Source organism: Notamacropus eugenii, chromosome 7, assembly GCF_028372415.1.
Source record: "Notamacropus eugenii isolate mMacEug1 chromosome 7, mMacEug1.pri_v2, whole genome shotgun sequence".
NCBI lineage: Eukaryota > Metazoa > Chordata > Mammalia > Diprotodontia > Macropodidae > Notamacropus > Notamacropus eugenii.
This window is the reverse complement of record NC_092878.1, coordinates 150773011-150785738: the sequence shown is the minus strand read 5'-3', so window position 1 is coordinate 150785738 and position 12728 is coordinate 150773011. Positions and strand designations below refer to the sequence as shown.

Here is a 12728-nt window from a genome sequence, read left to right as displayed (position 1 = left end):
CATTTAGGAAGTCCATTACTTGGATGTGGTTTATCACTTTCTGCTTGGCCTCTGCATCTCTGTCCTCTACTTAGCCTTGATCATCTTTGACTTCACGGTAACCTTTGACGTTGTTGAATGTTTTTCTTCCCCTCAATCTTCTCTATTCCCCTGCCTTCCTTGACGGTGTCTCCAGGTTCTCCTCTTGCAAAAAGTACAGTATGCCATTAAAAATCTCTAGGGGTGATATGCCAAAAGACCACAAGATGGAGATAGAGCCCATGAAACGACACCTTGTCTTTTGTACATTGAGATATGGACTTAAACAGTTTTCCAGAATGTAAAGCTGGGACCTTACACTGTAAAATGTGGAGAAAGAATATTTCACACATGCATATGATTAAAGATAGGTAGTAGTTAAAGTGCTTTTTTATGAGTTATCCATTAAAAAAACCTACCATTTATATATTTTTTGTTTAAATTCTCTATTTTTAAATTTTTATTTTATTTTAAATTTATGGAATAAAATATGCTTTTTCATAACAATATAATGTAATATATAATATAATAAAAATAATACTTAAAAAATGGTTCTCCATGAAACTGCAAATTTGTTATGTATGTAGTACAACTTGCTATTCGTTTTAAATATATAATAAAGTTATCGTTTACATACTTCTATTTACTAGTCCTTTCTCTGGATGCAGGTACCATCTTTCTTCATATGTCCTTTATAGTTAATTTGGTTATTTAAATAGTCAAAATAACCTATTTGCTCAAAGTTGTCCTTAAGATTTATTTCGTTTTTTAAAAATCCTTTTATTAGAAGACAAGTTCCATATTTGCCTGAGTTCAAATCTAGCCCCAGATATTGACTAACTGTGAGATCCTGGGCAAGTCGTTTAACTTCTGTCTGCTTCAGTTTCCTTATCTATAAAGTAAGGATAATAATAGCACCTACCTGCCAGGGTGGTTGTGCTGTGGTATAACTGCACTTGGAGAGGGGAGGGAGGCTTCTCTCTAGAAAGTCCAGCCTACAGCGTGGAGGATTCACTTGACCCTTAAGGAGGAAGCAAAGGGTGGGGAAGTGCATCCAAGGGGAGGGACAACACAGGGGGCATTAGTTCAGATGTTGTCTCTCTGGGGGGTTGTTGTGTCCAAAAAACCAACACCAGTCACCTGGTGACCAGAGTGAATGAGTCAACCAACAAGTATTTCCTAAGTGTGTTATGTGCTAGGCACCATGCTAGGTGAGGGAATTACAAACACAAACGTGAGATATCCCTCTGCCCTTAAGGAGTTTATAGTCTGCTGAGAGTTGCAACATAGTCACATGTAGTTAAATACAGGATATATAAGAAATACGTGTGCAGTGATTTGGGATGAGGGGAGAGTTCTAAAGGGGAGAATCCACGAAGGTCTTTGGAAGGAAATAGCCTTGAACTAATCCTCCAAGAGAGCCCAGGCTTCCCAGAAGTGCCGGTGAGGAGAAGCATGTCAGGAATGAGGAGGTTAGAGGTAGGAGATGGATAGGACCTTGTGTCTGGGAATCAGCCAGTTTGGCCAGTCTAGAGCACATCAGGGAATGATGTGCCTGCCATTAGTCTGATGTGGTCAGGTGGTATTTGTTTTCTACAGGCCAGGCTGGTTTTCTTGTAAAGCTCATAGCAGCTACCCTCAGAAGAGCTTGGACCACCAGCATGGCTTCCTTCTTGCCTATGGCACAAAGAGCCCAGAATGTGGGGCTTTGGTGTCCTGGAGATCAGCCGAATTCCTGCTGCCTTTTCTACCCAGCTTTTTTGCCCTGACAGTGCAGAGGTGGAAAGCAGTAGCTGCAGCAAGATAAATTGTGTACTTGGTTTCATTCCATGCCTGGAAAAGTGGGCTGGGGCCATATTGTGAAGGACTTCATATACCCCAAAGAAGAATCTGTATGTTGTTCTGGAGGCAGTCAGGACTCCGGAGCTTCTGAAGCAGCTGAGGCCAGGCTCTGGCAGATGGAGAGGGATGAGGCTCGGAGCTTGTGGCCACCATCCAGGAGAGACTGGGCTGCTCTTCAAGTGGCCTTTCATGGAGATGGTAGATCCACATTCAGCTGAAGAGGATGCTTCTTAGGGGCTTTCTGTGTGGTTCAGCAGCTCCTTCCCCCCAAGAAATTGTGGTCAAGAACCTGACTAAAATGTTTATTCTCAGTTTGCTGCAATTCAATTGAACGTTTCTTTGTGGTGAAGACTTACGTAAGGAGAGAGGCCATTTGGTGTGGAAAGAAGCCTGTAGAGAGGCTTTGGGCTTCAGTGACTTACCATGAAACTTGGAGAAAGTCACTTAACATCTCAGTCCTGGCTCTTTAATCTATAATATGAGGATAGTAATAAGTCGGCTAGTTACTTCACCTGTTTGTTGTGTAGGAAGTATTTCAAAGCAGTGTATAGATGGTTGTGTTTTTGAGGTTTGGGATGCTAGGGACCCCAAAATACCAACATGCCGGGTCCTGCTCCAATGAATTCAACACAAGCCTTCTTAAAGCCAAAGAAAGACAAAGTTTATTAAAGATTCGTCATATTGGGTTGACTCTAAGGAGCCTAAGCATTTGTAACACTTGTATTCATGAGCGGGCCAGATACCATCTCAGCTAGGCAGAGTCTGAGCTGGATTGAATCTGAGCACCTTCATAGAGGCAAAATGGAACTTAAATACAGAAAAGACTGTAGGGGTCTAGGGTGATGGGAGGAGGAGTTTAGGGAGGGTCTTGAGAAGTCCAGGGAGGGGGTGAATGGTCAAGTGTTGGAAACAGCTGGAGGCGATCAGGAGATATCAGACAATGGAGGGCCTGTCGCCAAGTAGTGTGGGGTTGCAGGAATGGTCTCCATAGATCAAACCCAGGGAGGATCCTGATGGGGGTAGTCAGCAGTCTGGGGAATGGGGTTTTGGTAGGATCACCATGCTAGGTGAGGGAAGGGTAGGGAGTGCCGCGGAGACCTGGGCACTGTGATAACAAAAAGCCCCTGGGCTTCCAGAGTCTGCGGGAACAAATAGGAAGATTAGATTTGAGTAAGAAAAGCCAGATTAAGTGGGAAGATTCAAGGAGATGAAAAACCAGGTTAAGTGGGGAGATTCAAGGAGAATTCCAGGAAGTTCCCAGAGTCTGAACCCCGTCAGTGTGAGCCATTATTATTAAGGATAAATCACAGAATGATAGGCTTCGGTTATAAACACCCTCAGTAGTCATCTAGCCTAAGTATTTTGTCAGTAATTATGAATTATCCCTTCGCATGCCTTTGGGTGACTGCTAGGTGGGTTTTATTGTTATGGGACCAGTGAAGGCTCTCTGAAATCAAAAGAAATTCAAAGAAGGTTACGGAGTAGGACTGACCTCATAAAGCGAATCATGACAACGTTCGGCAAATGAAGCACACAGTTTGGGATAGTCAGTACTGATGGGGTAAAAGCCCAAGCGAAGACCTTTTCCCCTTGGACCGGGAGGACTTTTGTCACACTTATCTGTAAGGCCCCAGAAAGTCTGGCCTTGGGTGGGTGGGGCTCCTTGGATTTCCTTTCCATCCCTCTCAGCCCGGATACTCCCTATCTTTTATTTAGCGTTCTTTGGATACGTCTATCTCTTCCTTTGTTCCTATTACCGCTCATTCCCATACCGCACCTACCAAGACCTCTGGATTGCCCCACCTCTTCCCACCCAAGCCCTCCTTTGTCTGATATTTCCTGATTATATCTCCTGATTGACTCCAGCTGTTTCCAACCCTTGACCAGTCACCCTAGTCCAACTGAGGTCCTGCTTGCACTTCTCAAGACCCTCCTCCCATCACCCTAGACTACCAGACTACCCAGAACCCTCCTCTAGTCTTTTCTGTATTTAAGTTCCATCTTGCCTCCATGAAGATGCTCAGGTGGGATCCAGCACAGACACTGTCTAGCTGAGATTCTATCTGGACCACTTTGCAATACAAACCCTACAAATGCTTAGGCTCCTTAAGAGCCAACCCAATTTGGTGAATCTTTAATAAACTTTGTCTCCTCTTTGGCTTTAAGAAGGCTTGAGTTGAATTCATTTGAGCAGGACCCAGTGTATCAATATTATGGGGTCCCCAGCACCCCTGAACCTTAACAAATATGAATATTTGCTTTACTCAACTATGTATATTTGTCATAAGGATTTTGTTTTTCCTTTCCCCCCCCCCCCCCCCGCCCAGTCCTCCCCCCTGGGGAGTGGGAAGGAGAAAAAATGTTTGAATTTAATAAAAAAATTTTAATTAAAAAAAAATACTATATTCAGCAAATTGAAATATTATTTTGTCAAGTGAGATATCTTGTTTCTTCCTTGTCAGCTGGCTTCAGAGAAGCACCTACCCTTGGGGAGTTATATTTGCATGCCTGAAATAAAAAAGGATAGAAAGCATTTTCTGGGCAAGGCCTAACTCAGGTGAATCTAATAATTCAGACTCGAGATTATAAAGCATTCAGGGACCTTAAAATGGAATGAAAACAACTTTACTGATGACAAAAGATAAAAAAGGATACAATTCCTTCTTAAAGGAATTTCAGTGGTTTAAAAAGAGAATAATTTAAATAAAAAGCAGTTCTGCCCTCACATTAAGTACCAGCCATGCCAAATCAAGGTATTCCCCATGGGACAATACGAGTGCTGGTAAAATCCCCATTCCCCATCCAACATCAGGTGTTAAGGAAGCCAAACAGTCTTTCTCTCACCCTGTAAAGGACCAACCCAGACAACAGAAGCTATATGCTGCTTCTCCTACTAAGAGAAAGGTTTCTCTAACTAGGACCAATTAGAGGAGAGTTAGGTCTTTGGGTATAGAAATGCAACACTAGGTTCTAGAAGTGTTTTCTGTAGTAGTAAGGATACAAAATCCATCCAGAAACAGAAGTTCAGGCTTAAGTGTTTTCTCATTCTCTTTCCATTTTTTCTTAAATGATTTTTTCTTTTCTTTCATTTTTATATTCTATTGGCCCTATAAGGATAAGCAAAGGTGAAAAGCCAGATTTGAATTGTAGAGAAATACAGGCTTTAAAAAAATCAATCAACAAGCATTTATTAAGCACCTACTGTGTTCTGGGCATTGAGAATGCAGATACAATGAATGAAACGGCCCCCATTCACAAGAAACTTGCATCCTAATAGAGAAGACAATAGTATGTTACAAACAGAGTAAATGTAAAGAGATCAAGTTATTGTCTTGCTTCATTGGTGTCTGACCCTCCATGACCCATTTTGGGGTTTTCTTGGCAAAGATACTGGATGCTTTGCCATTTCCTTCTCCACCTCATTTTACAAATGAAGAAACTGAGGCAAACAGGGTTAAGTGACTTGGCCAGGGTCACACAACTCAAAATTGTCTTGAGGTCTAATTTGAACTCAAGAAGATGAGGCTTCTTGATTCTAAGCCTGGTGCTCTATCCACTATACTACATAACAGCCTAAAAAGAGAATAAATACCGGAAAGTTAAATCCAAGGAAGTTTGGAGGGGATGGCAGTAGTAGTTGGATCAATCAGAAAAGGCTTTATGTTGAAGGTGATACTTGAGCTGGATCTGAGGAATTCTGTGAGGAAAGGGTGCATTCCAGGCATGGGGGGACACAGTGAACTAAATGCTGGTTTTAAATGATTCAGGTACTATAGAACGAGATAGCCCTAATCTTTTGAATAGTAGGAACAGTGCAGTGATGCAACTTTGGTATGTTAAAGGGAGTTTCGAAAATAACTAATAATTTGACCTATAAAAATAAGTTTGGAAAGTAAATTTCTAAATTCTTCATATGTATATAAAATTTTTATTATTTCATGGGAAAATCTTTCATAAAACCAGGAAGAGAGAAAGCTGAGAAAGAAAATATAGGTCAATGATGAACGGTGATACTAAAAAACTTACTGAAATAGTAACAAAGAGGGTGTAGCAATATTTTTCAGATTATTGTGGCTACCCACCGGGCATGTAGGAATGATTGAATGTTTGGAAAACTAGAAAAATAATAATAATTGATCATATCAATGACAATAAAACTATATGATTATATCAGTACAGGCATACTTTGTTTTATTGCACTTTATTGTGCTTTGCAGATATTGCTTTTTTGTGTTTTTTGGTTTTTTTACAAATTTAAGATTTGTGCCAACCCTGTGTCAAGTAAGTATCGATGCCATTTTTCCAACAGCATATGCTTACATCATGTCTCAGTGTCATGGTTTGGTATTTCTCACAATATTTCAAACTTTTTCATTATTTTTGTATGTGATCAGTGTGATGTTATCATTGTAATTGTTTTGGGGCTCTATGTACCACATCCATATAAAATTACTATCTTATTTAAGAAATTTCCACTCCCATCCAAACCATCAGCAACCACCACCCTAAGTAGTCAAAGGCCTTCAACATCATGGCAAAACCCTCCATCAGCAAAAAGATTACAACTTGCTGAAGGTTCAGATGATGGTTAGCATATTTTTTAGTAATAAAGTATTGTTTAAAATTAAGGTATATATATTGTTTTTAAGACATAATACTGTTGCACATTTAATACACTATAGCATAGTGTAAACATAACTTTTATATTCACTAGAAAACCAAAAAATTTGTGTAACTGGCTTTATTGTAATATTTGCTTTACTGGTACTGATCTGAAACCAAACCTGTAATATCTCCAAGGTATGCTTTTAAAAATAGAAAACTCCTTCTATAATAAAATACTTATATGTAAAAAGAAATTTCAAACAATAATTAAGGTAGACCTTTCCCTATTATGACGAACAGTATCTATCTAAAAACAAGAGTTGGCATTATTTCTAATAGAGAAATATTCAATGCCTTTTCTAAGAAGACCATGGTTAAAGTGATGATGCCTGTTGTCACCAGTATTATTCAATACAGTTCTAGAAATGCTTCTGCCACCATAATGGAGGATGTGCCCGCAGCAGTGAAATCACAGTCCATGCAAAGTATTAGAATAACGTAGTTCCTCATTTTAATTTGTATTGTTTGCCTCTCTCATTTGTTTTAGGAACCTGGCTGTTGTATCTGCCATGTACCTGGAGTATTGGCTTAGCAGCGGAGCCAGGCTGTTTTCCAGACTGGTATATGCTCTCCCTTTTTGGCACTGGAGCAATTCTGATGCGGGGAGCCGGCTGTACAATTAATGACATGTGGGATCAGGACTATGATAAAAAGGTAAGGAAAGCCTTCCTAAATATTAGGATAATAGCAATAACGTAATTAAATTTTATGGGTGGAGTTACAAAGTATTTACCTATATGGAATATTTGTTAATGCTATGATTAGAGAATGACTTTAGAGCTGCAACTGGGCATGAGAAAGGAAATACTCAAAATGAAACATTTTAAGACAGATTTTTTTTCTCTGTAATCTGATAAAAATCAGACAAAGTTTGTTTTGTTTTTCCAAAAATGTACAAATTCAGAAAAGGTCTATCTTTTGATAGGAAATTCACAAACTAGCCTTGGTAGGGTTTTTTTTAGTGCTTTTCCCCCCAGTACCCGCTGTTTTTTAACTCAGCAAACCTCTGCAAAATCTGCTAAGCAGGAAACAATATTATCATCATTTAAGTGATGTGAATCATACCTTTTATTGCAAATATTATGCCCATTTTAAGTCCCTACTCAAAAGTATGACTCCTTTTTCTATTTAAAATGACTTTTATTAGACTGTATTTCCCTCACAAGAGGCACCAATGTTTATTAAAACATAAGATCATAAGGGCTTGAAGGAACTTTCCTATTTAAGTAGGTTTTGCTCTTTGCTCTAAAGAGATTTATTAAAGTGCTCTTAAAAGATCTTGACTAAGGCACGGAGCCAAGAAGACAGGGTAAAAGCAGGCACTCCCCAAGCTCTCTTCCCCAAACCCCTCCAAATACTTTTAGAAATAACTCTAAACAAATTCTAGAGCAGCACAACTCACAGAAAGACAGATTGGATCAAACTTCTGGCTAAAGACATCCTAGAAAGTCAACAGGAAAGGTCTGTCACACCTGGGTGAGAGAGGAGAGCAGGCCAAGGCAGCATAGCCCTGAGCCCACCAGACCAGAAGCAGGCCTTGGAAGTGACTGAATCAGCAAAAGCAGCAGCTTTTTCCAGAGCTCTCTCCAGAGATTACAGGGTTCTTTTTACTGATGCAGGATTCTGTTGCCTTGCCCACACTTGGATTTGGGTCACAGTCCTGCGTGGCATTCCCAGCACAAGGAGGAGCAAAAGCGTAGCAGAGCTTGCAGTGGAAGGGGGGAAAGGACCCTCATCACAGTTTCATGGCCGAAAAGAGTGCTTGTGGTAGCTCACAGACAAGAACACGGGCTAAGAGAGGAGTAAACAACCCACCTTAGATGTATGTTCATCCTTCATTGCCAGAGAAGATCATGCCATCAGAGAAATAATGACAAGACTTGCACTTGACTTTGTTTTGAGTGAGGGAGGGCTCTGCAGGTCACCAGCCTCACTTCTCCTCCAGAACCATCTGGATCCAGTGACCAGATATTCATCAGGATGACTGGAGATGACCCAGGATGAGGCAATTGGGGTTAAGTGACTTGCCCAAGGTCATACAGCTAGTGAGTATCAAGTGTCTGAGGTGAGATTTGAACTCAGGTCTTCCTGACTCCTGCACTGGTACTCTATCCACTGCATCACCTAGCTGCCCCTCCCCTTAGATACCACTTTGGAAGAACTGAAAACTTATAGGTCCCTAAAAGTGTCTCTGAAAATAGCTGCACAAAGCTTGGGACATTGCGCCCTCTGCATTGGAAGCAGAGCCCTACCTTAACAAAGAGTTTTAAAGTCAAGTGTTAGACTGGCAAAATAAGCAAACAATGGGGGAAATACTCTGACTATAGAAATTTACTTTGGTGACAAGGAAGATCAGAACACACATTCAGAAGAAGACAACAAAGTCAGAGCTCTAAGGAAAAATATAAATTGGTCTCAGAAATTCAAAAAAGATTTTGAAAATCAAGTCCGAGAACTAGAGGAAAAATTGGGAAGAAAAATGAGAGTGAGGCAAGAAAATCAAAAAACAAGTGAACATAGTGAAGAAAATTATACCTTAAAAAAGAGAATAGGCCAAATGGTAAAAGAAGCCCAAAAAGCCAATGAGAAAAAGAATGCCTTAAAAACTAGAATTGGCCAAATGGAAAGGGAGGTCCAAAAGCTCATTGAAGAAAATAAATCCTTAAAAATTAGAATGGAGCAAAAGGAAGCTAATGACTTAATTAGAAATTAAGAAATCATAAAACAAAACCAAAAGAATGAAAAATAGACAATGTGAAATATCTCATTGGAAAAACAACTGACCTGGAAAATAGATCCAGGAGAAAGAATTTTAAAATTATTGGACTACGTGAAAGCCATGATCAAAATAAGAGGCTAGATATTATCTTTCAAGAAATTATCGAGGAAAACTGTCCTGATATTCTAGAATGAGAAGGTAAAATAGAAATGGAAAGAATCCACCAATTACCTTCTGAAAGAGATCCAAAAAGGAAAACTCCTAGGAATATTGTAGCCAAATTCCAGAGTTCCCAGGTCAAGGAGAAAATGTTGCAAGCAGTCAGAAAGAAACAATTTGAGTATTGTGGGGTCACAGTCAGGGTAATACAAGATTTAGCAGCTTCTACATTAAAGGATTGGGGGGCTTGGAATATGATCTTCTGGAGGGCAAAAGAGCTAGGATTACAACCAAGAATCATCTACCCAGCAAAAACTGAATATAATCCACAAGGGGGGAAATGGACATTCAATTGGATAGAAGAATTTCAAGTATTCTTGAGAAAAGACCAGAGCTGAATAGAAAATTTGATTTTCAAATACAAGACTCAAGAGAAGCATAAAAAGGTAAATAGGAAAGAGAAATCATAAGAGGTTTATTAAAATTGAACTGTTTACATTCCTACTTGGAAAGATGATATTTATAACTCATAAGACTTTTCTCATTATTAGGGTAGCTAGAAGGAGTATATATAGACAGAGGGCACCAGGATGAGTTGAATATGAAGAGATAATATCTAAAAAGTAAAATTAAAGGGTGAGAGAGAGGAATGTACTGGGAGAAAAAGAAAAGGAGAGGTAGAGTGGGGTAAATTATCTCACATAAAAGAGGCAAGCAAAAGCTTTTACAGTAGAAGAGAAGTGGGGGGAGTGAGTGAACCTAACTCTCATCAGAATTGGTTCGAAGAGGGAATATCATAAGCATTCATTTGATTATGGAAATCTATTTTACCCTACAGGAAAGTAGGAGAGAAAGTGGGAAGGAGTGGGATGTGATAGAAGGGAAGGCAGATTGGGGGAGGGTATAGTCAAGCAAAATACTTTTGAGGAGGGACAAGGGAAAAGGAGCGAGAGAATAGAATAAACAAGGGGGAATAGAAGGGAGGGAAATGCTGTTAATCTTTCACAATATGACTGTTATGGAAGTGTTTTGCATGACTTCACATGTATAACCTATATCAAATTGCTTGACTTCTCAATGGGTGGGGAGGGGAAGGGAGGGAATTTGGAACTCACAGTTTTAAAAATGAATGTTAAAAACTGTTTCTACACATGTAAGTGAAGAAAAATTATAATATTAAATAAATAAAAAATAAGTTCAGGCAAGTCTAAAACAAAGATCTTGACTTTATAATACAATTATAAAATTATAAAACCAAATTTCAGTATTTTCCTTGATTTGTTTTTAAGCCTGTAAGTGTTCATGATTAAGTTAGAGAAAATTGAATTTCATGTTCATTCTGCAAGAGCAAAACTATTAAATCCTCTTTTCCCCCATGACAGTTGTGTCCATATGCCTTTTTTCTCCCTGGGATTTTAATGTCATTTTTTTGTTAGTTTAATCCTGACAAATATCAACAAGTCTGAACATTTCCATGTATGAAGAAAAACAGTAAGAGGAGATTGTGTATACAATCACAAATCTGCTTGTGTCTACACAAAGCGTTTTTTTGTTACCATCTATGTCGAATTTGAGAGTTGGAAAGGACCTCAGTGCACAACTAGGCCAGCCCATACATTTGAACATATCTGAGAAGTGGTCATTCAGTCTCTACCTGAAGCCCTCCAAGGAGGGAAACACTAACTCTTCTTGAGACAAGCCACTCTATTTTTGGGTGGCAGTCATTGGAAGGAGGTGTTTGTGGGCATCAAGCTGAAATTTGTCTTTCCCTCTTCTCCCCAATGCTTTGCTTCTTCCCTCTAGGGCCAAACTGAGCTAGTCTAATCCCTCCTCCAGATGTTAGCTGAACACAGCTATCATGCCTCCATGAGTCTGTTTCTCCATACTAAACATTCCTAGTTCCTTAACTGATCCTTGTAAGTCCTGAACGCAAGGTCCTCTACCATCCTGACTGCCCTCCTCTGGACACACTTTTCAGCTTATTAATGTCCTTCCTAAACAGAGGTGCTCAGAACTGAACCCAGTGTTCTGGTGAGGTTTTGACATTGGACCCAAGAGGGTCATCATGACTGACCATCTTTACATAAACTGATAACTCAGAAAGGAAAGATTGTGGGCAGTGATGTTAACATGAATATATTCTCCATCAACCCACTTACTTTCTGTTCCCTGCTTTCTGTATGGGAGTTGAACTGTATGCATGATAAAATGAGTGGCTAAGTATGTAAGTTTTATTGTGGAGAAATGGAGTGATGTTTATTTTTTGATAAGTTTCTTAATTGTGTTTTTCCCAAGCTTATTCAAATCTGATTTACTTGTTCTTGACCCTATCTCAAATATTGGGTTTTATCTTTGCATGAAGCTTTTAGTAAAAAATCTGATTTTTCTGTATAAAGGTTACAAGGACAGCAAATCGACCAATAGCTGCTGGAGACATTTCAACTTTTCAGTCTTTGGTTTTCCTTGGAGGACAGCTGAGCTTGGCACTCTGTGTACTCCTGTGTCTGAATTGTTACAGGTACATTTCATGCACACTTCCCAATACAAATGAAAAACCTCTCATTTTAAACTTGAAAAATAGTGACATAAAACTGGTTTATTTCTGTCCCTAAATATGCTTATTGACCACATAGCTAGTATAGTTCTTGAAAATGACCTCAGGTAAAGTGAGAGGTAAACTCATAGCATTGCATGGTCCTTGTGGTTATTTGATATGGTTAGAAATTCTAGCTATAGCAGTTAGACAAGGAAAAAAGCAACTGAGGGAACAAGCACAGGAAAAGAGGAGACAAAGTTATCTCTGTGTGTGGTTTACCTAGAAACTCCTGGAGAGTCAATGAGAAATTTAACTGCAGTGATAACCTTAATGAAGTAACGGTTAAAAATAAATAGCAGAAATCATTGGGTTTTTTGTATATTACAAAACTCAGCAGGAGGCGATAGATGAAGAAATTCTATTTAAAATGATCACAGAACACATAAAATACCTGGAACTTAACCTACCAAGACATACTTAGGACTGATAGTTATGTAACCACCATGCAACCTTAGCAGAAATAAATGAAAACTTAAATAACAGAAGAGCTATTTATTGTTTGTTGTTGGGCCATGGCAGTAAAATAAAAATGATACTACCTAAATTCATGTATGGTAGTACACTAATGAAACTTCACAGGTAAATGTTTAAAGAACTGGACAAAATAATAACAGAATTGATCCCAGAGGATATATCCATTCTCTATAAGTCTTAGACTTTAGTCAGATATTTTCTGTAAAAAAAAAAACTTTTTTCCCATTTGGCAGCTTTTCTTCTTATTCAAGCCAC

General features: G+C 39.1%; 1 protein-coding gene across 1 annotated transcript in view; it reads left to right on the top strand.

Moving 5' to 3' along the window:
- COQ2 (coenzyme Q2, polyprenyltransferase) overlaps positions 1-12728 on the top strand; it is a 49608-nt gene that overhangs the window by 12947 nt on the left and 23933 nt on the right. The window contains exons 2-3 of the mRNA XM_072624024.1: positions 7013-7179; positions 11800-11921. Coding sequence (XP_072480125.1) covers positions 7013-7179; positions 11800-11921 — 289 coding nt within the window. The remainder of the gene's footprint in view (positions 1-7012; positions 7180-11799; positions 11922-12728) is intronic.